General features: G+C 35.8%; 1 protein-coding gene across 1 annotated transcript in view; it reads right to left on the reverse strand.

The window, feature by feature from the left end:
* SHOC1 (shortage in chiasmata 1) overlaps positions 1-24245 on the reverse strand; it is a 45291-nt gene that overhangs the window by 18313 nt on the left and 2733 nt on the right. The window contains exons 4-15 of the mRNA XM_048292836.1: positions 22770-22960; positions 20951-21113; positions 18998-19100; positions 18148-18304; positions 13311-13440; positions 12385-12479; positions 11153-11395; positions 9576-10022; positions 7057-7182; positions 5439-5615; positions 2790-2897; positions 480-667 (exon numbers count right to left, since the gene is read on the reverse strand). Coding sequence (XP_048148793.1) covers positions 480-667; positions 2790-2897; positions 5439-5615; positions 7057-7182; positions 9576-10022; positions 11153-11395; positions 12385-12479; positions 13311-13440; positions 18148-18304; positions 18998-19100; positions 20951-21113; positions 22770-22960 — 2128 coding nt within the window. The remainder of the gene's footprint in view (positions 1-479; positions 668-2789; positions 2898-5438; positions 5616-7056; positions 7183-9575; positions 10023-11152; positions 11396-12384; positions 12480-13310; positions 13441-18147; positions 18305-18997; positions 19101-20950; positions 21114-22769; positions 22961-24245) is intronic.

Genomic DNA, 24245 nt, shown 5'->3' on the forward strand with positions numbered 1-24245 from the left:
GCCTGATAACCTCTGCTTAACCAGTGTATCTGTGGATAACAACACTCACACTCTCCTTGGTGTATGTGGAGTACACCACAGTGTACAATCACGCAACCGTGACTTGTGATATGATTCTCTCTATGTCAGATGATCGATACTTTCAAGTAAAAGGTTATATCATAATTTTCAGTTACTGATGTGATACAATATACTTATCAGGAAAACAAAACCACCTGCAACAAGATAAATCCTTGGCAGTGTTAAAACTCTTTTGCATGTTATTTCATGCATGCAGCAAGGGGAGATTTGATCAAACAAAAACTTGTACTGCTGTGACAAAGTTCTTAAAATTTATGTTACCCTTAATAGATACCATGAGGTAATTACTAGGCTTTTTTTCCATACACAAACACTTGTTAAAATATAGTTTTGCAATTATTTATATAATCTGGAACAATTTTGTTTGCTAAGAGAAATTGGTTACATTGTTTGTTAACCTTAACACTGTGCTTCTCTCCATAACTTTTCATCCAATTTAATATTTCACGCTGAAGTGCTGTTATTTTGGGATGTGTTTCATGCTTTTTCTGGCTGCTGTATTGCACAATCTTCAACTGCCTCCAGATATTATTCAAACAGGATTCTAAAATGTTTTTATAGATATCCTTTGCCTTGGACAAATAACCTGTTAATAAAGCAACAAAAGAAGTAAATGCAGTGACAAAAGATAATTGTCAAGCATTGTGTTCAATATGTACATCAATTTAAAATCTATGTGACAGTATCTTGCACAAAAACAGATGAAAATTTAATGACTCCCCAGTATGGAAGGAGAATATGACCACTAATCCTGTACATAAATGGCATTTTTAAGACTTTATGTAGTATCTGCTATGTAACTCCAGCTAGAATTATACAAGATTACATCCTAAAGCTGCAGATGCTAGCAGCAACACTGTTACATTTAATTAACCTATATCATTTATATTAAGTAACAACAGTATTTCTATCACCATTGTCTAAAGCTTTTTTGTCCTGTGTTTACCTCTCAGATAACTCATTATCACAACTATTCTCAACTTTGAATGATGCCTTCTATGTATAAATGGTGAACAATGCTGGTGTTATTTGAAAATGCATAAAGAATAAATACACCCAATATAACTACATGACGAATCACACAGCACAATGTCCTGGGTTGCAGTGTATTCTACTACCATCCTGATGAGCTGTTGAAACCAGGAGGGGCAGTGTTTCCTTGCCTCCTCCCTCTGGACTATCTTCTGCTAATGAGCCCATCAATGCCTGGCCTCATGACTCATCATCCCATTGGGAGATGCTCCACCCAGAAGGAGGAACCAAGCATTCCATCCTGGATATAATCTGAGATTCTGAGCACCACAGCCACCCCTTCCACTGGATTCCCAGAGGACAGGAGCTGCACAGCCACCACTGGCCCCTCTGAGGAAGAGCAGACCCCTCTACAGGACCACCGCTTCGGCAGAACCACATCCAACACTTCAGGAGGACTGCAGCCACCATCTTATCAGACTGCTACTGCCACCCTGCCTAACAGGGAGTCAGGTTGTATCCTGACTCTGTCAGTTTGAACCAGTGTTTTCTGCCTTTTTTTAAAATTTCCCTATTAAATTGTTATTCTGACTTGGTGCCTCCCACTGGTTTGTTTTCAAGCTAGTACACACAACACCACAACGGTGAAGACACGAGGCCTACTTAGTATCTTGCTCAATTTTCTAATTTTTTTTCAGATCTTTTTTACTTGTACAGTTTCCTGTGTGAGCTGTTGCTCAGGTTTGGAAATACAGGTGGTTTCTGTAATTCTGAAATATCATCTAGGAGTGGTTCTGCTACAATAAACAGTGGAGGAAGAACTGTTCATTTTTTCTTTCTCCCATCCTTCTACGTCATGTATAGTAAGTATAGAAAAGAATTGTGCCTAGGATTCTACTTATGTATTCATTCTGTATTCTTCTTCCTACTCTTTTATTGTTTATAGAAACATTTAAGGAAATACAAAATAATTTAATTTTCCTACAGTTCAGTTCATGGCAGATGTCTTACATTTTACATCAATTTTAAGGAAACACCATCCATCAGGGGATAGTTCAGACTGAAATTAGATGCTCCGAAGCAACTTTATCTCCTATAAAGACAGAGGGAGTCTGACTTTCCTAGGGCATTCGTAAGCACTGACTTCAGCTTCTTATGGATCTATCCTGATAGAGGTATCTGAAAATTCACAATACACAACTATGGGAATTTACAAGCTCAGCACTATCATTTCAGGCATTAAACTGGGTTACAGTGGATTGCCATATTCCAAATTTGAATAAGACCAGAAAAGCTCAAAAAAAACTTCTATGTAAGTCCAATGTTGTACTTTTAAACTTCCTTCCACATGACGCACTAGATAACACTTAAGATTTTGCTTAAAATGCTCTCAGATTTAAGTACTCACTTCCATGAAGCCTAATGCTATTTTGTGTGGAGAGTGTTCCACACTCACAAAAGATATATGGCAGATAGGGAAGGACTTGACATTTTTGCATTCCTCCATTTCCACACAGAGATTCCAAAGAAAATTTGTCATTCTGAGATACAAGACACATTACACATGTGGAAGTTCTTAACAATCCATGGAATAACATAAACAATGGTCTATTAGTCATGAACTAAGCATATACCCCAATGGCAAAGAGTCACAGCTACAAACATGAGGGACGGTCAGCAGAACACACACAAAGCTTTGGTTTTCTGGGTATCATTATTCAGTACTGAAAACAAACCTAGAGCTGTATCCAAGCCACATGTTAGTAGCAGATCTCGAACTGTCACTAGCAGGTGTACCAGAGCAGCATGTCTGAACAGCATGATCTCCTTCTCATCTATTTTACCTTTACAAATAGAAGACAGAGGTGTCGTCTACAGAAAATTTTACAACTCATATAACATATGTATGTAATCAGTTTAAAAGATCCTGGTATCTAAGCATTTTCATTAAACACACTTAAATATAGATAACCTTCAAAGGTTAACTTTCAGATCTGGTGGTCTTTCCAAATAGCTTAAAATATAGCATAACTTTCCCCAGGTCCTCTGACCCAAAGCAAGTGGCACACAGGGAAGTGTTTTTGAAAGGTGTGTACAGATACATGGTGCTTGCTGGAGCAGGAGATAACAGTTCCCCATGGCATATCATTAAAACCACATTGCTTTACTGATTTTAGTGTGGCAATTCTCTACACCTAATTTAACATCTCATGATGAGAATCTTCACCTTCAAGAAGGTAAATTTGGATGACATCTGCTTCTTCTTAGACCCATGTAAATCAAACCATTTACGGGCTTCCTATTCTGTATTATGTATCCATTTTGAATATATATTCTAGGACTTGATTGAACCAGACCGAATTTCTAGTCTGAAGACAGAAGGTATTTTTGGGAATTGCACACAGGTAATAGTAGCATTCATTATCATAAACCAGATATTTTTGAAAACTCAACTGCAGAGTAAGCATGCTTAATAATGAAATACATACTTCAAGATGCTAAAAATGGTTGAGGAAGATAATTAAAGTGTAAATTACTACAGCTGAAGGTGCATTCTAGGAGGAAAATAGTAGCTAGTTCTGTGTACTGGGATTAACATAACTTTTAATTCAAAAAGACAAGCAAAGCACTTAGGAAGGAAAAATCAACTTAAGGACACAGCATACAGAAGGACTTAGCTGGAAACTGCATGAAAGGCTAAGATCTTGCAACTACTCTGCATCGAAATACAGAAAGTGAATGTTCAGCTCTGTTAGTGAAGGTGCTGAAACCGAAGGACTATGTCCAGCTCTTTACATCAAACACCATAAAAACTCAGTGAGGAATACAGGTCATTTAGAAACAAAGTAACACAGTTTTATGATGAAAGACTGGAGCACTTGGTGATAGTTGATGCAGAAAAGACCAGCAGGTGAATAATAATCTGCTAAGAGATCACTACCAGCATAGTAAGTGATTGTTTTCTATGTTCACTCAGGGATTAAGGGGCAAATAGATCAGAATACTCTGGAGCAAAGTGGAATAAGACTGGATATTGTGAAACTATTTAAGACAAGGAAGCAAATAAAAGAAGTATGTTACCAGGGAGATTTTGGTATCTCCTACAGAGATAGAGAAATATTCATTAGGAATGAATAGGATAATTTCTTCATTGTTTCTGTGGGCCTTTCAGCAAGAAAGTTCTTGTTTCCTTCTGTTGCTTTAGTTGGGAAAAAATGCAATTTCTATAGCATGTAAACTGCATTTGAGAGGATGTAAGTCTTCTTAATTAATCTTGAGTTGAAATACAGACTCTTACATTTTTTTCCGTGATTCAGAGAAGCAGTAGTAATTCTCTGTATACTTTTCTCACTAATGTTTTCCTTTCTGTGATTCACTGATACAGATATAGATACCATGTTTGTCCCTCATGTTTGTGAAGATGGTGTTTACTTTTTTTGTAAGCTCCTTCACATTAAGAGAACACTGCTGCTGACAATTTTAATATGGTAATACTATAGATCACAGGCTGTCATTCTGCAGGGCTAACTACAGTTTCTTTTTGTTTGCCTTCTTTCTCATTTGTGGTTTCATGGTCGTTAATGTTTTCTTTGAGAAAAATACATTCAGCACAGAAAGTAATGAAGTTGAGACAGCAGGCGTTTATTGCATAATCTGTGACACAATATAGAAACTTGGCAGGCGGTAGACAGCCTACTATGTTATCCTTACAACTAGTTCTCAACCTTGAGCTGTACAACTCGAAAAAGAACACAAAATAACAAGTAACTTTCTAAATGTTCCTCAAACATAGTCTCTATTTTGTTATGAAGTTTTCCTGACTCTCTCTTTACAGTCAAAAATCTTTGTAAGGGGTCCCTAACTTTGTTGACTTTCCTTTTCACTTTTCTGCATTTATTGGGCTTTCATATCCCACATAGGAGAGAAATGAAGTCAGAAAGAAACCAAATTATTACAGATTTCTTTTCCTTCTCATTTCTATATGGGCATAGTATTTGGCAGCATGCAGGTGTGATAAAATATAGCTACTAAAAGAAAAGAAACAACAAAACCACACAGAAAACTTTTAATTTTAAAATCTAGCATGTGAAAAAATTTAAACATTGTTTGCTATAGAAATGACATTTCTGAAGCATATGTAAAATATTTTAAAATGAAATCCAATTAGAATACTTTTATATTGCAATATGAGGTTAATAAATGTAATATTGAACCACGAGGAAACACTTCTAAAATAAAAGAAGAAATCAATTGTTGTAAGTCTGTAAGATAAACTCTTAAAAGATTTATCATTAATTTATAAAACATCTTGAATCTTGTGTCACCAATTAAATCTGTATTGGTTTTAAAGAAGAAAAGAAGAGATGTTTTTTAAAAAGACATACCTTGTTTAAAATTATCACATATCACTTTCTCTTGCTGTTTTAAGAAAAACCTTGTATGATCAAATTTAACACTGTCAAAGCTCCAAATAACAGAAGCAAGTACACCCAGACATGTCAAATCTTTTAGTACAGGAATGGCTGCTTCTTCCAAGAGGCAGTATGCCTGGCACTGGCTTTCTGGATAACACAATGAACAAAACATAATAATAAAGTTTGGTTTCACATACCACGACTGGACATGAATATTCAAAAGACCTAGCAAAACATTAACAACTTTATCTTGCTCATGAAAGCTGCAACATCAATGGAGAAAAAGTTGCTTGCCACAGAGTCTCCTGAGTGGCAGCAATCAGCTGATCCTCACAGCAGGCAACCACACTGTTCCACGCATTTCATAACAGGATCAAACTGCATGATGAGAAGTTAGGATTTTCTACTCCTGTGACTCACACTAAGATTGTTCTACTACTCAATTGTTCTACAGCCTGCTTCTACACTGTAGTCACTTTCAAAATGCTAATTTTTGTTTTGACTGCCAAAAAGCTTTAATTTTTCCCCCCAGCTGCATTAAAGGAGTCTTGCTTCAAAATTTATTAGGAAAAAAAATTAAAAAATAAGCTTAGAGCTATGATTCCCATCTCAGATGGGAACAGATGAAAAGACTACTCTACTCTTTCACTGGTTCTGTGAAAGAAAAACCCATTAAGCACATGGTTGGAGCAAATGCATTTTCATGGAAAACCAAACTCATCTGTGCTAGGCCTACAACTTCCTAGGGCTGGGTATTCTTAATTTGAGGCTGTAAAATAGCTTGGATAAGTATTTTATGGATTCTCCTCTACCATTTATACTGCATGAGAAAAGTGTTGTTAGCTATGCTTTTTGATACAATGCCTTGTACAACAGCCAGAGTTCAAGGGGTAAGGCCCAGTCATGTATGAGATAAATCCATAGTTTATTTCTATTGTGCTAAAGACCTTTCCTTTCAAAATGACTACTGATCTCTTCCATCTCCAATTCTCATTTACTCTGTCAGACAAAAATGTGCAGAATAATAAACGGAAGGTAGTGACTGGCACTAAGAGATTTCATGCCTGCTAATTTTGATCAGACATAACTCAAAGTCTGAGTTACTCTTTTTACTTTGCATGCAATTGGCTTTAGTCTTAAGATGGAGCTCCATAGCATGCTCTCACCTCTGTGCCAAAATAAATATCCATCTACTTGCAGTACTACCAGTTACAAAGAGAAGAGACTAAGTCTAATAATTTCTGTATTTGTCTGAGCAATACTATTTAATATGAAATTATATTGCAAAACTATATAGAATCATAGAATCACTAAGATCACTGAGTTCAACTCTTAACCCAGCACCACCATGTTTACTAAACCATGTTCCCAAGTGCCACATGCACAGGTTTTTTTAAACTGCCAGGGATGGTCCCACCTCTACCCTGGGAAGCCAGTTCCAATGTTCCAATGCCTGACCACCCCCTCAATGAAGAACTTTTTCCCCATATCTAATCTAAACCTCATCTGGTGCAGCTTGACACCATTTCCTCTGGTTCCTCTCACTTGTTACCTGGGAGAAGGTAAAGCAGTTCCAAAAATAGTATACCTGATGCTAGAATATTGACAGTGATACTGTCTTCATTCTCTTGGGTCTTTTCCTCTGTTTTTACAGTCTCACAAACAGAAACATCCTCTTCTTGAACATGCATATGCTGCTCTTCAGGCTGTACCACTAAATAATTAAACCACAAATGAATATTTAGCTCTAAATATCACAAACACAGCTTAATGAATAAGAAAACTCTTAAGCCACTTTGTAAGTGACTCTACATGCAAAAATATTTTCAAATAAGTTGCTTCTGTGACACATAAATTTTCTCTTCCTAAATTCTTTATTGTTTTCATGGGCTCATACAGTATAAAAAAACCACAAGACACAAAAACAAATTAGTCTCTGTCTGCCTTCACAGCCCAAGAAGTGAGGCATTATCAGATTAGTCTTCCTAAGGACAGAAACACAGAGCTGGGAAAATTAAGGAGCTGGTACTACCGCTTTATAATATAGCTCCATAGGAAACCTCATATACCTTTATGCGGAGAAAAAACATGTATGAGAGAAAAGATGCTGCTGACCATAAACAGCTCAAACTATGAAAAATACATCAGTGACTGTGAGCAGAAAAGGTTAGACACTGTAAGCCAAGCAGAAAGAACACAGAAATTGCAAATGGAAAAAAAAAAAAGAGAGAAAAAAAATTGCATATTGAAAATAATTTTTCTCCTGTCTTCTACATATATTTTGCAACTTTTTAGTATTTCTAAGTGGCCCTCCCTTCTTCCTGATAGATACTGATACAAGAGCTACAACTTCTGGCCACAAATCTTCTTCTATCTCTTTGTTTCTGAATATTTTTTTCTGAGAGAGGTTCTTATTGAATAGTTGTCTTCTAAATATTGTTGATTTTTCTACTTAAGCATGTCAGTTTCCTCAGAAAACAAACTAATCATACAAAGACAGAAAGAAAAGAAAAATGAAATTTTTATTCTAGTTAACTTAGAAAACTTGTCTTATTTTGAAAAGCTATCCGGGGTTCAAAATTGCACCATTGAATTGCTGCTACTGCTTCCCTCGTGTGTATTTTCTAAACTAAACATAACACACAATGATATCTTTAAAAAATAAGGCAAACAACTAAGAGGCCTACAAGCAATGCTGGCCTTACTAATTTTAAGTTAAGGTTAGAATGACCCTTAATAAAAACTCTTAATTATTGCAAAAGTATGTGATGATTTATATAATTTCTACATTGATGTAACTTACAGCAGACCTCCGTATTTTAATGGGTTCTCTATATATCAGGCATAACTGATCTGCAACACTGGGGTCTACCTGTGCACATATCCTAACCTGCATTGAACCTACTTAAGCTTCCCCAAGGCTATTCGTGAATGCGACACAGCTTGTTTTTCAATACATTTGGATTTCTTGTTGGGCGACGCAGCTCTGGCCAGACTTCACTAGATGGCAGCAAAAAACCTCAGGTACCTGCGCCTCTTACTTGTAAAATATGGGTTATTTCTTTCTGACGCCATGAAACGCTTTATTCATCTCCGACAGTGTCAGAAACAGATTAATTTTACCAAGAAATAGTTAATTCCACAAGATTACATAATCTTGCAATTAATCAAATATCCCAATTCTACAGGAATTATTGCTGAAGCTTTTATTTAACTTTTTTTTTTTTTTTTAAATGCTGGGACATTTAACTAAAACAAAAATAAAAGTTACTGTCAAAATTCTGCCATAAAAGTCCAAAAACATTTTCTTTTTTTTTTACATATAATTTTATCCTGAAAAGTGAATTTGGAAGTATGCCACTGTCACCCGCTACTTTATGTCACACATACTTTCTTTTAAAAACAAATAAGAAAATTCTTCTACTTTTTTCTCTCTGCTGTTTTGAATTCCTTCAATGCTGAACACATAGTCTGATGTTCTCTCCTAAGTACTGCCATCAAGAAGAACAGGCCTAGCAACCAATTTTCTGTTTTCCGTAATACCTGTTCTGCTTCAATGTTCGATGTTTTGACGGGGTTTGCACCAAGGTAACTGGCTCAAATGAACAACTCTTGTTCATTGTCTAGGCTACAGAAGTGAGAGGACTGAAATTTACTATTTGATAACTATAATGAATTTGAGGATTATTACTTCTCTAAAGTGGCCAGGAGATCCAATTCAGAATATATGGATGGAAGAGATCCCCTAAAGTAAGTACCATTGTCAGAACAGGAATAAACTCAAATGTTAATTTTATGAAATACCTCTTCCAACACACAAAAAAATCCCCCTGTCCCAAAAAAAGAGCCTCTCCTTCCCCACCCCCCCCATCCCAGTCCAAGTAAACCAGGCAACCAAAATCTGCTAATATATCTTAAGGAAAACAACAAAAGGTAAGATACTTAGCTACAAATTCAGCTACATTTAAGACCATAAAAATGTTGCCAATTTACTTCAATAATTTTTTTTATCCATAAACCTACTAGGATGAAGTAGCATCTATTGTAACTGGTAAAAGAGTGAAGAATTAAATCTGGAAAAATGGCAGAATAGACTGGTTCACATACCTTTTTCAGGTCTATCTACATAATATTTTTCCTCTCTTTGGGTGACTGTATGTTTAGATCTCATCATAATAAAGTTGTTCAGATCAGAATCATCATTGGCCCATTCAGAAGCAAGTGCAAGTGGTGCAGGCTTTCCACTACAGGATGAGTTGTCTAGTTTAGAAGACACATCTTTACAGCTGTCTGATTCAGATGGTTTGGGGATTTTCTTTTCTTGGTTTAAGAAGCAAGTTGCCTCTTCTGTCTTAATCTTTCTTATGCTTCCTCCAGTACGGTCTTCCACAGATGTATTTGTACAGTGAATTTTGGCAGATGATGCAGCACTCATGGCAGAGCACTGCCTTTGAGTCTGCAGTGTCAAGTCAGGATTGACTACTTTCTCTGACTGATGTCTTTCAGCAGAAAGCAGCTCTTGGTTTGTCACAGAATTCTTCTCTTCAAGCCATCCTAAAAAATACAATTTAATTTCTTTGCTGTGATGTAGATATTTTTTCTTTTCTCTCTCCCCACTGGAGTTAAGGACTTCCGGTGGTTTATAGAGAAGGCATTTTCTAAAATTTCTTCTTTCTGCCTTCTCAGATCACTAGAATCTCCTTTTAGAAAACTTGCACTAACTAGTCCTAAGAAAAATGTACAATATTGAGACACAGAAGGCCATGCTACTGTTTGAAGTTTTCACCATCTACACAGTACTTATTGATGCTAGATTTCTAGTAAGTGGGATGCGACACACTTCATTAGGACGAAAAACTAACTTTTTTTATTGTTATTTTTTAGAGGGGAAAAAAGAAGAATGCAAACAGCTCCCTCTAAAGATACGCTTCACTAGAACTACCACCTTTTTGCATTGTGGCTGCATAGCCATCTGAAACACAGTAGCTAATCAATTAAAGAAATGTAAAAAGCAGTTAACTGAGCAGTGAGCAGTGTCTATTTGTTTCACAATATATCATGCTACTGTCAATCCTTGGAGTTCTACAACCACAACTGGTGCCTTGCAGTCTGGCCATAGGTATACAACAAAATCTGAATAGCTTTTTGCATTTTTTGTTGAAGTTTGATTATAAGTATGCAAAATTGCCCATTTGAAATTCTGAAGTTATGAGCTGTTCAAATTTGAAATAGTCTGCATTAAAAAAACCCTCTACAGCACCACAAAATAAGGAATTTTCACTGTAACGTCCTCCCCCCACTGACCTTGTGCAGGTAGGACTATGCAAATATCTGCTTTATTAAAATATTCCCAAGCAAAACAACTACTTGTTAAGAAATTCTCCTGTATGAAACTATTTCATTAAAAAATAATACGACAGGTGGATGCTACTCTTCATCTGCGCAGTAATAGAAAAGATGACTTAGTGTAGTTAAACACTTTTGTTCCTATAATTTGTTCTAAGTTAGAGAAAGCATACCTTAATTGCAGTAGTGCCATTCTTTCATTCTGCTGTAAAACATTTTATTCTTAAGAAATATTTAATTTCCTTTGCTCTTGGAGATTCGTAACTCCCTGCGTGATTCTCTGTTAAAGTACCTATCTTTGCCTTTTTATCACTTTTTTAAAAAAAGGAGTTACTTACTTTCTAATTGATACAATGTAAATTGTGTGAATGTTTCTACTTCTGTAGGAAGAAGACTGTTTGCTTTACTGCCATCCATATCCAATTGTTCCAAAATTTCTACCGCTGCTGGATTTAAACCCATATGAAGCCACCAGCCCTCCTGTAGTGAGCTAAGCATTGGTGCTTCGACCTCAGGTGGCAGGTTTTTCTGCAGCTCTGTCAGTGAATGACGCTGATGCACAAGGTTAACAGCTGGATGCTCTACAAAAGAACCAGAAATTAACATATAATATCAATCATCTAGAAAGATGAAAATAGAATGTCCTTTAGGAAATGAAAGTTCCCTAGTACTGGCGGCCTACTACATATATCTATTATTCATACTTCCATCTGTAACTCTGTGTCCATCAATAGATTTAACTTCAAAACAGTTAACATTACTAGAGTAAGCGTGCCTTTTCTGAGTTCTATGAGTAGGGGTTTAAATTTTTTTTCAGATCTAATAATGTGTAGCTGCATTACTAAAGTTTCAAATTATCTTGTTAATTATCTGTGGGTTATTGTCGTGGTTACAAAGACTTATCATAATCCTTACCTGAAAAAAAATTAACTGAAATAGTAATGAGCATACCATATATTATTTTCAACTATAACTCAAAGTAAAAATGAATTGGACAACAAAACAAGTCAATATACATAACTTAATCCTAAGACTTGTAAAACGAAGTCAAATAAAATGAAACTAAAGAATAGTGGTAGTGTATATTCTGGCACTTTCATAAACAGCCTGCAGCTTGTTTTGGTTTTGTGTATTCTGTTTCTCCTCTATTCTTGTGAAGTTACAATATTATTTTCAGTTCTATTGTATTGATTGATACATATTTTGAAACATTGTTTAAGGGAAAATAGCACACAGAAAGGAGTTCAACTGATTAGCAAATGTCAATCATTAGTTATTGTATATAACAGTAGTGAACACTGTCATAAAAAAATAAAACTCTTACTTAATTCAAATTACCTCCATAGAAGGATACATGGAATAACAATTTCTATGTTGCCCTACTGTAACTTTTTATATGTTCTACAACAATCACATAATCCAAACTTCAGAGGGTTACAGTAATTGGATAAACTTCAATGGCTCAAAATAGGTGCTCTGTAATATAACATAATCTTTCTGCTATATTTCTCTATGTACATGGAACTTGTAAACATCAATTAGAAATTGATCATCAATTAGAAATCCTTACCAACAAGCAAAAGAGAGCTCATGTTATCCCGATACTTCTCCGATTGCCATACCAAAGATTCTAAGAATTCCCTAGAGGGCTCTGCAATCAAAATACTATGAAGAACATAAAAAAAGACTTGCAGGTATGAGGCTTAGCAGCATTATTTGTTGAATTTTGATTTATATAGAACTATCTTTTAAAGATCCACTTTGTCTTTAAATTTTCAGTTCGTTCTTTACTCACTTGTTCATTAAAATTTTTTTCCTATCCACACAGAGGACAACAGGAAAGAGTGAGAAGAGGAGCCATCAAGGCTGGGTCATGAAATAAAACAGCACTGAATGAGAATTCTGTCTAGACTGTGGCTCTCACCCCAAAGGGATATTGAAATTCCTCCTGCATATGATAGAAAGATACCAAGGCAAAAAATGCTAGTCTCAAATAAGATGAGAAGGAAAAGATGAAGCAATCCTAATCCTCTCTTGGCATGAAAAGGCCTGAAATCTGTGGTTGGAGGATATCCCCTAAATAGACAATACTTTCTTACTATATCTCTTCTGGATATTTTGCAGGTGATCCTTGTGCAATATATTTATGCCTGCCATAGGTATAAATATGCACATATGCCCATACATACACTTGCTAAATACTTTAAGTATTTACTGTTGCCTACTGCAGAAAGGAGACTGGATTTTCAGGCTATTAAATCCCCCCAGAGGAAGAGGTCTACAGAAGCAACTTCCTTTCCTTTTTCAGGCTTCCCTGGAAAACCACAGATATGGACCATGCATTCTGTCACTCTTTCACAAAAACACAACATATATGCAGCTCAAAGAATGAAAGTACCAATTCATAAATACACTAAAGTTATTTTTTCCATAATTTTGAGGATTTATGATTTAGAGGATTCATGACAGAATTTGTCACTACCAAGGTTTCATTACCTGTTACCAGAGAGAGAAATAGGTTCTTCTTGAAGTCCTCTGCACAGAAAATTAGCCCATGATCTTTGTTGTCTGCATGGAGGAGTTAAAGGCATGTCCATTTCATCTTTCAAATATGGAATATATTCAGCTGAAAATAGCATAAAACCCCAGCCAAAACAAAAATAAAAAATCAAAACCACAAAGCTACTTGTGAATGAAATACACATGCTTACGAATTTTACACTAGTGAAGTTTTGGATTAAAATATAAAAGATTTTCATGGGACAATTCACTAAGCTATATACCCCAAATACTTCACATCTAATTTCCAGACAGTTTGGGGATAATAATGTGTAGATCACATTCCTTTAATGTAGTTCTGGGTACATACGCTTCACATATAAGATTATTTTTATAATTAAATCATCGGGTACCATGGCTGAGGTTTTGATATTCATGCCTGTTGGACTTCTTAGATAGTTCCTCCATAAATGAAGTTAATTAGGTGGGAGAGAGACTACAGACAATACTGTGGTGGCTGTAAGATTCTGTAAGAATGGCTGTAAGAATGGCCTCAAGGACTTCAGAAACAGTCAGGATTTTAAAGAAAAAATTACTCTTTCAAGCAGAATTAGTACTCATTGAAATTTCTAGGGATGGTCACTGAAATGAATTACAACACCAGTTTGGCTTTTTTTTAAAGCAGTATACAAACCTGGCATGTTAAAAGTCCTCTGCAAGTAACTTTAAACATTCTATTTTTTTTTTTTTTTGGCCAATCATATTAAATGTAGACATATTAAAGATTATTGGGTTTTATTCAAGTGTTATTAGGAATTTGCAACTTCACTGATTTTGGTGGTTTACATCGTATTCTTCTCTCTGGCATTCTACTAACCAGAAAGCAGAAATCACAAAAACCACAGTTGTTTCATGTTCTGTGAAAATTAAGGCAGAAAAATTGTGAATAAATCAGTGCCTCCATAAGGAAAAACACTTGTAATGAATTCCCTATTCATTCCACCAGGCAGTAAGTAGATGCAATCGTCATACCCACGTTGCTTGGCCAATTGGCACAAAGCAGGCTATGAATCAGTCACCTGTCCAGCTGCTCATGGCTTCTCCTTGAAGGACCTAACAAGCCAATTGTTAGGCAGGAAGGGTGAGGGACAATGTTAGAAAGACAGAGGACACAAACATATCAAAAAGCAGAAAAAAAAGGTAAGAAATAAAACTGGGTACAAAAGAAAGCAACATACTTTCCCTCTTAGAACAAAAAAAAGCTCAGTGAGCTTATGCTGTGAATTTCAGCTCACAAAGCAGTTTTTGTAAGGAACAACAATTTTAGGACTTTACTTTGAACAGGACAGGAGCTGATCTCAGGACAGTAAAAATACCTGCCATATCTAAAAAGAACTATTCTTTCTCTTTGCGCGATACTATTCATATTCATTCTTGTCTAGTTATTTTTGCCTTTGGGACTGGAATTTTTTGATCAGCCACATTAGTTAAACTCTGCCTATACTCAGAGTAACATTCCCCTTCTCAGAACATTGCTGACTCAGAGAACTATCTTGTTGCTTGATGCCTTTTTTAAACAAACCCAATGATGAGAGAAAGACAGCTTAGTCTTACGACTGCTTTTTCTCTGGGTTCAAGCAAACATATTTCACTTCTCGTAACTCATAAAGAGCAAAATTAATAAGAAGGAGAAGACAGTCAGGTCTTGACACCCAGTACAGAAACTTCTGCTATCAAACTGCATCTTAGCAGTGCTTGCACAGGTTTGTAGGTCTCGATCTTACAGATCTGAGTCTATACTAAAAAAAAAAAAGAAAAGAGAGCCAGAGAGATAGAAGCTGACTGTGCCCCAAAAGTATAATTCTGTCTGATTCAACAGCAGAGCTAAGGCAACAACTGGTAATAAAACTTAATGCAGCCACTTTCTTTAAAAGACAATTCAAGATGGCTTGACTACTCATCTACTGCAGAGGAATGGGCAATATCCTAGAGAAGATCACAGTTAATTTATTGTTATGGCATATAGGAAAAGAGTCCCAAACTACTCAGACCTACTGCACTGAAGCCCCTCCTGCTTGTAAGATTTAGAAGAGCAGAGATCTGAGGAGACACAGATTACAGTTTCTCATGCCAGACAATAATCTCCAGCTGTAAAATAAGTGTAACTTTATCTTGGTGGAACTTGGTATGTTTGCACTGAGCTTTTATATCAGACACTTTGAACTGATATGATTGTTTCAACCAAAATTCCACTACAATATAGTATCTGAAGCATGATACTATTAGCTTCCAGGGGACAACTATCAGCTCAGTTTAAAACTTGTTGAAACTAAGACAACAAGAAGGGTCTTGGTCTGGAGAAAATTCAACACTTCTTGAGTATTTTGGTAACTTCCGGATGGAAAACTATCAAGTGAACAAGCACTGATGGATAATACTGCTACTGTCCAATGCAATAATCAACGGATCTTTTCATAGATAGCATATACATTAGGATGAGGTACATGTATAATCATGTATTGACACTCTACTCAGATCACATTAATTTGTAAATATTACTCTTTGTGCAGCTCCTTCTGCATTAAATGAAAGGTGAAAAATGTCACCAACACAGCTGTTTTTCTGCCTCTTTTAGCCAGCCAGAATTTAGCTGTGAATATAGTAAGGCTGGCGAAGACTATACATTATGCCCAAAAAAACCTTAACTAAAGTTGGATGACTAGGTTGAGCAGTCAGACACCAAAGCTGCTCAGCATTGGTAGATGGTGTAGACACCATGACTTGGGTTTTCAAGCTATTAAAGGTGAATACACTTTTAATATTAAAGGTGGATACAAAGGATTTCCTGATCCCAGCATAAGAGAAGTAAGGATTCAATGCACGTTAGCAACTATTCAACACTTTGAGTTTATTTCTGTAGAAAACAGCTCTGGCGACTACACAACTTAACTTATCAAACACATGTAATTACTGAACCATTTGCAAAACAGAATGTCTGCACAGGAGTTTTGAATCTCTAGAAGTTACAAACACAACACTTCTACCCGAACTGTTCTCCACCACCCTCTTTTGAAAGTGTTTACCTAATAGTTTAACTAACTTTAAACTGTGCTCTTTGACTCCACAATTTTAAATCAGTCTGCCTTAACTTCCATCTGCCCTCTCTCGGTAGATGAGTTGCTAGATTAAAAAGATCTAAAAACCTAATCAAGTGCAAAAGTTATAGACATCACATGCAGCCAAAAGCAACATGAAGGAATTGTAAAGTTGCTTGTGCTTAGACTACAAAGGTCTAGAAAGGAGTATGGCACTTCTACCTCCTTATGATGTGGGTACAAAATAGTAGATTACATGAACCAAATCTTCTTATATATGTGGTACATGTTCTCCCATGAACGGAATATTGGAAAAACCACTTGAAGAATTCATTTTAAATATCTCCCCTTGATTTACACAGATCTTCCTACCTGACTCACAGAATTCCAACATACTTGTGCTAATACTGGAGCAAACCTCTTGTGGAACGGCACAGTACTTGGAAATTTCTATTTTGTATGTAATTTCTGATTTGAGATCTGAAAACAGATTTTAAAAGGTGCTGTAAATGAACCATTTATTAATTTTTCCCGTCAGAGCTTTCAATCTTTTTACTGAACCTCAATGACATATTATTATGAAAAATTAGTCACGCTTAGTAACCCCAAATGCTTTAGCTGATTAGAGCAGTGCTCAGTCTTGTCCCTTAAGTGAGAGAAAAAATCCCCCACAGTATTGTGCAGTCACTATCTGAATTACTCCAAGCTCTTATGACTACAGCAATTTCCAGAACAATTAAGTAGCCTAAATACAGTTTACTAGGAGTATGTGTATGTAGATTCTCTTGCTACTAAAAAAGGACTAAAACAGAACAAAAAAACCCCAACAGGTTGACACTTATGTACAGAATCTTCAAATCTCTTCAATCTCAGCTGAAACACGGCACATACTAAATATATCAGAGGAATGTACATGAAATTGTCCTAGTCAAATATCCACTTCTAAAAGTTTTGTTTCTATCTTCAGTTAAGATACTGGATTACTTCAAACTGCTGCCCTATCAGACACAGAATTCAGTACACACCCTCCATCTTCAGAAGCATTAACTTCCTTCTTTGAGCTACTTCTTGTCCACGAAAAAAGTGGAAAATTATTCATTTTGACTTAAACCCCCAACCCTCAGGCAATGTCTTTTTTTTAATTAAGCAAAATACTGTCATACAAATCAATCCATTAGCCAATAACTGTCATTAAAGTTATATTTATCAGTAGTATAAGAGCATTCAGTAATTTTTCTAAAACTCCTTTAAAGAAACCGCAGCATCGAGAATAATCCTGTTATCTATGGAAATATTTAACCCTTTTTTCCCCCAGAAATCTGCTTTTGTGCTTGCAATTACAATGCAACAAAAGCATTTCTTATGGTTATGACAGTTTTGCATATAATCTTCTTAGGGAGTCTCTGAAAGTAAACTTAAAAACAGATTAGAGAACACAAGACCAAATGATTATAATTATGGTTGATCATATATCACAAATCATGGCTCATATTACAATTGTGTTCAAGATTACAACAGAACCCTGGACTAAATCAAATGGCAGGTAGTTTACTACCCCTTAAGGAGACACATCCAATACCAGAAATTTGGGTATAGCACAGTTCCTAGTTCATCCACAGAAATTCTCATCTGATGAGATGTAATTTGTAGGTGAGCTCAATATAAAAGAGCTTGATTATGTTAAATGTGTTCAAATGAAAGGAAAATTAGGTCAAGTACTTAAGAAAGCCAACCCTCACCTTCTCTGATCACTTGTTTGCAAAGGTCTTCATCATCTACAGTGACTGGAGCTAAATTTAACACCTCCTTTAGTTCCAAGTATGATGGACTCTTAACACAATCAGATCTGCCATTGTTGGGTTTGCTGAATTCTAACTCAACAGGCAACAAGAAATACTGAAAAAATATTAATCACAACAGAATGGTCAGTAAATTTCCTTTGAAATTACTGTACAGTCAAAGCATCTTCAGAATCATGAAATAAATTAATTCTAAACCAATTTAAGAGCTCTTACCACTTGACAATTACACAGCACACACAAAGCTTTGCTCAATACAGGGTAAAATACAGTGTTACAGAATTTCAGATTGAGTCACTGGAGTGTAAAAAAGGTATCTTTACTTACAGTTCCAAATCAAGTAAAATCCTCATTTATTTTAAATTGAAAGTTTGTTTTTTAGAATTTTGAAAAATGGAGCAAAAAGTAGATTTGACTTCTTTAAAAAAAAAAGACAAGCTGGCCCCTCAAATTGCAGAACATGTCTTGGAGCTTCCCCTTTCCCATGCTCATGTCATGGCTTCCTGTTCTGATTAATTTTTATTCTTAGTGCAACAAGTTATCTACATAAAACTGCAAACACATCAGGTACCAGGAGAAACAGCTAGTCAGAGTGGAGATTGCTAAAAACAGCATCCAAGAATTAAAAAAACCCCAAATAATACCAGTGTTTTCTAATCTTGAAAATATGAAAGCTCAAAATATTTGGCAAATATGAAAAGAATTCAGTAAAATGGCTTGCAGGTGAGCAAACATATATGCACAACGTAGAACAACCACTAATATATAGTATGAAACAACAGGATGATACCTCTTCGTCTTTTATTGATACAGTACAGAAATCCTCTTTAATCCCCTGCAATTCCTTTTGACTCTCTTCCATCTTCATTTCATTTTGGAAAGTCAAACATTCTCTTTAAAAAATCATAAAAGAAAGTAAGTGACTTCTTTGTATTACTTAATGTCTAAGACTGAAACTCTCAGCAATAGTTTTCATAGCCATATACATGGCAAAAGTTTTTCTAAATTCATGCCTTTCCTAAGAAGGCAATTCCAAGTGATGTCGTATTGATTTGTGTAATTAACCAAAAAAAATTTTCAAGAAATAATGCATTATATGCAGAGTAGAACAGCCTAATATTGGGGCCAGCCTTAAACAGTTACAGAAAAAAACCCTCATATTATAATTCTTCAAGTTCCCAACACATAAGTCCCCTCATGTAAAAAGTGCTTTCTGCAAAAGCTGCAGATCTAATTTCTTCCAATGTCAAATTTTTTACTATACATAAAGTCTCTGTAATCTATTTACCTTACTTCTCTTTGTCACCTTTAGTGTCTATCTTCAGGCAAGATTCAGCAGGAAAGAAGGCAGAGTGTGCTTATTATTAGTTAAAGAGAAAACTTAGAAGTATGTTCCCTGGTTTACCTGAAAAACCTTAAAACACTTGGAAGTAGAACTCAGGAATGAGGCTACTACTTGCATTGTAAAGCAAGGACACAAAGAGCACAGGGATGAAGATTCGTCAGGTAGAAAGAAGACTCTTCCTCAGGCTTGTCCTTTGTGACAATTAAAAACAGTGACTTTTTAGGGGAGTAACTTCCTCATCAGTCCCTGACACTACTATTTTCCTGGAGGAATATTTTAGACTGAAGAGTACAAATTGTTCTGTGTCCAGCCTTGGGATGCTCATGAATTTTAACTGAAGTAGAAATCTGCCTAATTGAGTCCCTTTCTCTAAATGCATCTTCCTGTGTGCTGCACTAGGAGATCTGGACTCCCACCTTGGACAGGTCCATGGTTTTGCTAGTCAACCACAGATCAGGAGGTCAGAGCTATTTCTGTAAAGCTTCACACTAGCGTTTTTTTCTCCCATTACTGGTATTTCTGAAAGTCATTGTAGAATTTGGATCACGTTATCTTCACTGGATATTTAGAGCACTCACACAGTCTTATGTCCAAAATTCACTGCAAGACTGGGGCACGTGTCTGAAAAAAATGGCAAACAACCCCACTCCTCCCTGTTCTTCTACTATATGGGTACAGTTGGTTCAGTTAAAATTTGCTTTACCTTGCCCGTGAATCATGCAACCCTTTCAAGTGCAAAGGAAGCAATACAAGTAGTCCAGACATGAAGTAAACCAACATACAATTTAGTAAACCAACAGCCAGATTTTACACCATGAGTATATTAACAAAATACTGGCCCATTTTTGATACAACTTATACCTGTTTTAATGTACTGGTTTGTTCAAATTCATGACATAATTCAATTAAATTCAATCAAACTAGCAATACAAAACTGAGCAAAACCATAAGAATAATTAATATTTAAACTTCGAGAAATACAATTCAACAGGGTAAGAGCATGGATTTACTGACAGCACATCTGAAGGAGAGAAAAACGAAACATGGAAGCATGTGTAAAATCCTAGCCCTGTTAAATTTAGTGATAATTTCATGACAGGGAATCAGTCAGCTTGAGGGAGGACAAGGTCCCTTAAAGATGTACCTTTTGTCAGTATTCCAAAACTAATATCCTGACTACATTTCACACTTACAGAATGTAAAAATGACAATTTCATTAAGACAGTTTTCTTAACGCATATAAATTTCACCCTCCTCATTTTTTCCTGAGAAGAAAACTAAAGTCTTTACCTGTTGCAAATATAAACTAAAGGTAAAATACAACAAATGTTAAAATGTTAATGGCATTATACACAGACTATTTTTTATGTTTAATATTATACAGAAAATAGTAGGTACCTGAACATATTCTCTGCTGTTAAAATCTGTCCTTCAGAATCTAAAAGGGGATCTTTCACTAAAAAAAACTGTAGTCTGCTCCGAAGTATAGATAAAGTTGGAAGCTTTTTACGAAAATTTTCAAGATTATCGATAAAAACAAAATCCTCTTCCAAACATAAATCTGAGAAAATATAAGCAAAAATATGTTATAAAATGAGATAAAAATACTAAGAATTATCAGAATAAAGAGTATTGTTGAGCAACTGTTGGAATACTAAAACTGTCAGCAAAACATTAACTGCTCTTTCACATAAAGTTTAAATATCCTGAAATATTTAAAGTGCAACAAAGTCTAGACTTCCATGGTTCACATGATCACCTCTAGCTTTCTTTTGCTTTTTCTTTTGTCTGACATAATGCCTGTTAAATACAAAAGGTATTTTCTTTTCATATCCTTGTTTGTGCTTTCAAGCATGATAACGAAACTTAGCTCAGTGCAATTTTAAATATAGAAACGAGGCAGTCTCTCCATGCATGTCTAAACCTAAATGCAGTTCCCTAATTCTGAAGAAAAAAAAATTTACAAAAAAAGTCACAAATTACTATGATTTCAAGAAAGATGACATTATTGTATCAGCTCTGGGGATGGGGGATGAACAGATCAAGAGCAGCCCTGTGAGAAGGCCTTGGGGGTGGTGGTGGATGAGAGGCTGGACATGACCCAGCCATGAGCACCCACAGGCCAGAAAGCCAAACGTGTCCTGGGCTGCATCCAAAGCAGTGTGGGCAGCAGGGCGAGGGACAGGATTCTTCCCCTCTGCTCTGCTCTGGTGAGACCCCACCTAGAACACTGCATCCAGCTCTGGGGTCCTCAGTAGAAAAACGACATGGACCTCTTGGAGCAGGCCCAGAGGAAGGTTCACAAAAACGATCACAGGAAAAGAACACCTCTCCTGTTAGAAAAGGCTGAGAGAATTGGCATATGTTCAGCCTGAAGAAGAGATGACACCTTAATGTGGCTTCTCAGTACTTAAAGGAGGCCTATAAGAAAGGTGGGGATAGACATTTTAGGGTAATGTTTAAGGTTTTAACCTTAAAGAGGGATGACTTAAATTAGAAATAAGGAAACAGTTTCTTACAACAAGGGAGGTGTCAACACTCTATCCCTGGAGGTGTTCAACATGAGGTTGGATGTGGATCTGACCAACCTGAGCTGATTACAGGGGTTGGACTCCCTTAAAAGGTTCTTTCCAACCCAAGCCATCACATGATGCTATTTCTTTTGAGTTTAAAGTACTGCTCTCCTGAGACAGAAGTGATGCAGCAACCACTTTTGATACATTCCCTTACATTTGCAGTATGAAATACATATGTATCTACACATACATTTTACACATATATGATACATATGGAAGTTCAAAGGGAGTTTTTTGTTCTTCTTCCTTATTTTTTACCAATATGGAAGTCTCCTTATTCCCACATCCCCTTTTCAATCCTTGGTTGACTCCCTATCTGTAATAACTCTCTGTTCTCTCATATTGCCCAGAAATGATGGATACTGATTATGTTCCCACCAAGCTGTTTTATGATGCTAATTCAAAGAGATCCTCACAAAAAAATCTATCTTAAACTTCTTTTGGCTCTCTCTTGAACTAGTAACACAAGCCTTGCTTCTCCAGGGAATAAATCTGTCTTTAGTGGTTATACCTTACACAACTGCAAAGGTTTTCATCACCCAAATGATTTCATCAATGTCTCTGGAGAATGCACAAAAAATTAGCGATGTTAACAAGATTACTCTACCAAAAGTTACAAAACAGTGGATTGAATATTTTACCTTGCCATGGTTCTTTAAATTCAGTGGCATAGTAAATCTTCAAATATTTGTCTTGGGTAGAATCTTCCTTAGAAACATTCTTTATAAGTAAAAAAGGTTCTTCCATGTCAGTCTCAGAGCATGGATTTGAACTTGGAATTACTTCTACTAAATCATTACTAGTCTGAAACTCTACAGAGGAGATAGGTTTCCTAAAAAACAGAAAAAAATATCTGACACTTAAGCTGTAGCAAAATCAATGTTGTAACTTCCCTGACTCCTCAGTGAATCTACAACACTCATCAAGGTGCTCTAACAACTTTGATAATCACTGTATTCACTTAAGAAGATTGGAAATTACAGAGTTCTCTCTATTCACTGGATCCATGTTCAGATTACATGTTCAATTCTTCCCCAAGAAAAAGCCCTTTAAGTTTACACCCAGCATCAAATTGAACAAAAGGAAAAAAAGCATGAAACCTATTAATGTCATAACATTTCTGACGAAAATTCACTGCTGGGTTAAACGTACACTTCTGTTTCAAAAACCATGAAGAAATTGCAAGTAACAGCAATAGGAAAAAGACAGGGTAAGTGAAGAAACAAAACCACTTCAATTTCCTGTCACTTTTAATACTAACCTCAGCACTACTAGTATTTATTAAGAAAACCTCCCTACCATTTGCCAAATAAGCAGCAAAATCATTTTACTATAGAAAGGAAAAAAAAAAAAAAGACAACCATCATATTCCTGAGCTAAGTATGCATCCGGACAAAACAGTTACAATTGTTGATTAAAATATGTGCTAATGCTGTGCCACCCATATAAATTGACTGCAACAGGACAGTGACTCTGACTGATGAGTCATCAGACATGACATGAGAAATGTCAGCATTTCTGAAGAACCCAAAGCAGTTCATCTATAGTTATTGTACTTAATATTCTCATTTCAGACAAGTAATTTCTCAATTGTGCATCCTATTGCTTTATTCATATTTTTACTAACACTTTGCATTACACCATCTTGCTATTTGCTAGTCATCTAAAGGTAATTCTCATAAACTCAGTGTATAAGTGCACCTCTGAAATTCAGTACAGGACTTCATGCGTAAACAGCAACAGAGGGGAATTAAAAAAATCAACAGTTTTACACCATTTTGATTATAGTTCAGAAGTTAATTTTGAAGCTACAAGTAGTATAGTTCACAAGTAATAACCATGTGGTACTGATAATAACTAATATCCAAAGTTTCACATGGCATAAACCTTTGAAAGTCCATGAACCTTAAAACACTGCCCAGTTACATGTGGGCCAACTTCACTGAAATCACCGGGATTCACGACAGTTTTATAGACAGAAAAAACCTAACTGAGTTGCCTATTTTGAGAGTACAGAGGCCACCTCTTCCAAAGTCAAAGCCCTAGTAGGGCTGTTCTAGAAAATGGCAAATATTTTAATGCAGACTTCTAAGTATGGAAAAATATATTCAAGTCAT

Source organism: Corvus hawaiiensis, chromosome Z, assembly GCF_020740725.1.
Source record: "Corvus hawaiiensis isolate bCorHaw1 chromosome Z, bCorHaw1.pri.cur, whole genome shotgun sequence".
Lineage (NCBI taxonomy): Eukaryota > Metazoa > Chordata > Aves > Passeriformes > Corvidae > Corvus > Corvus hawaiiensis.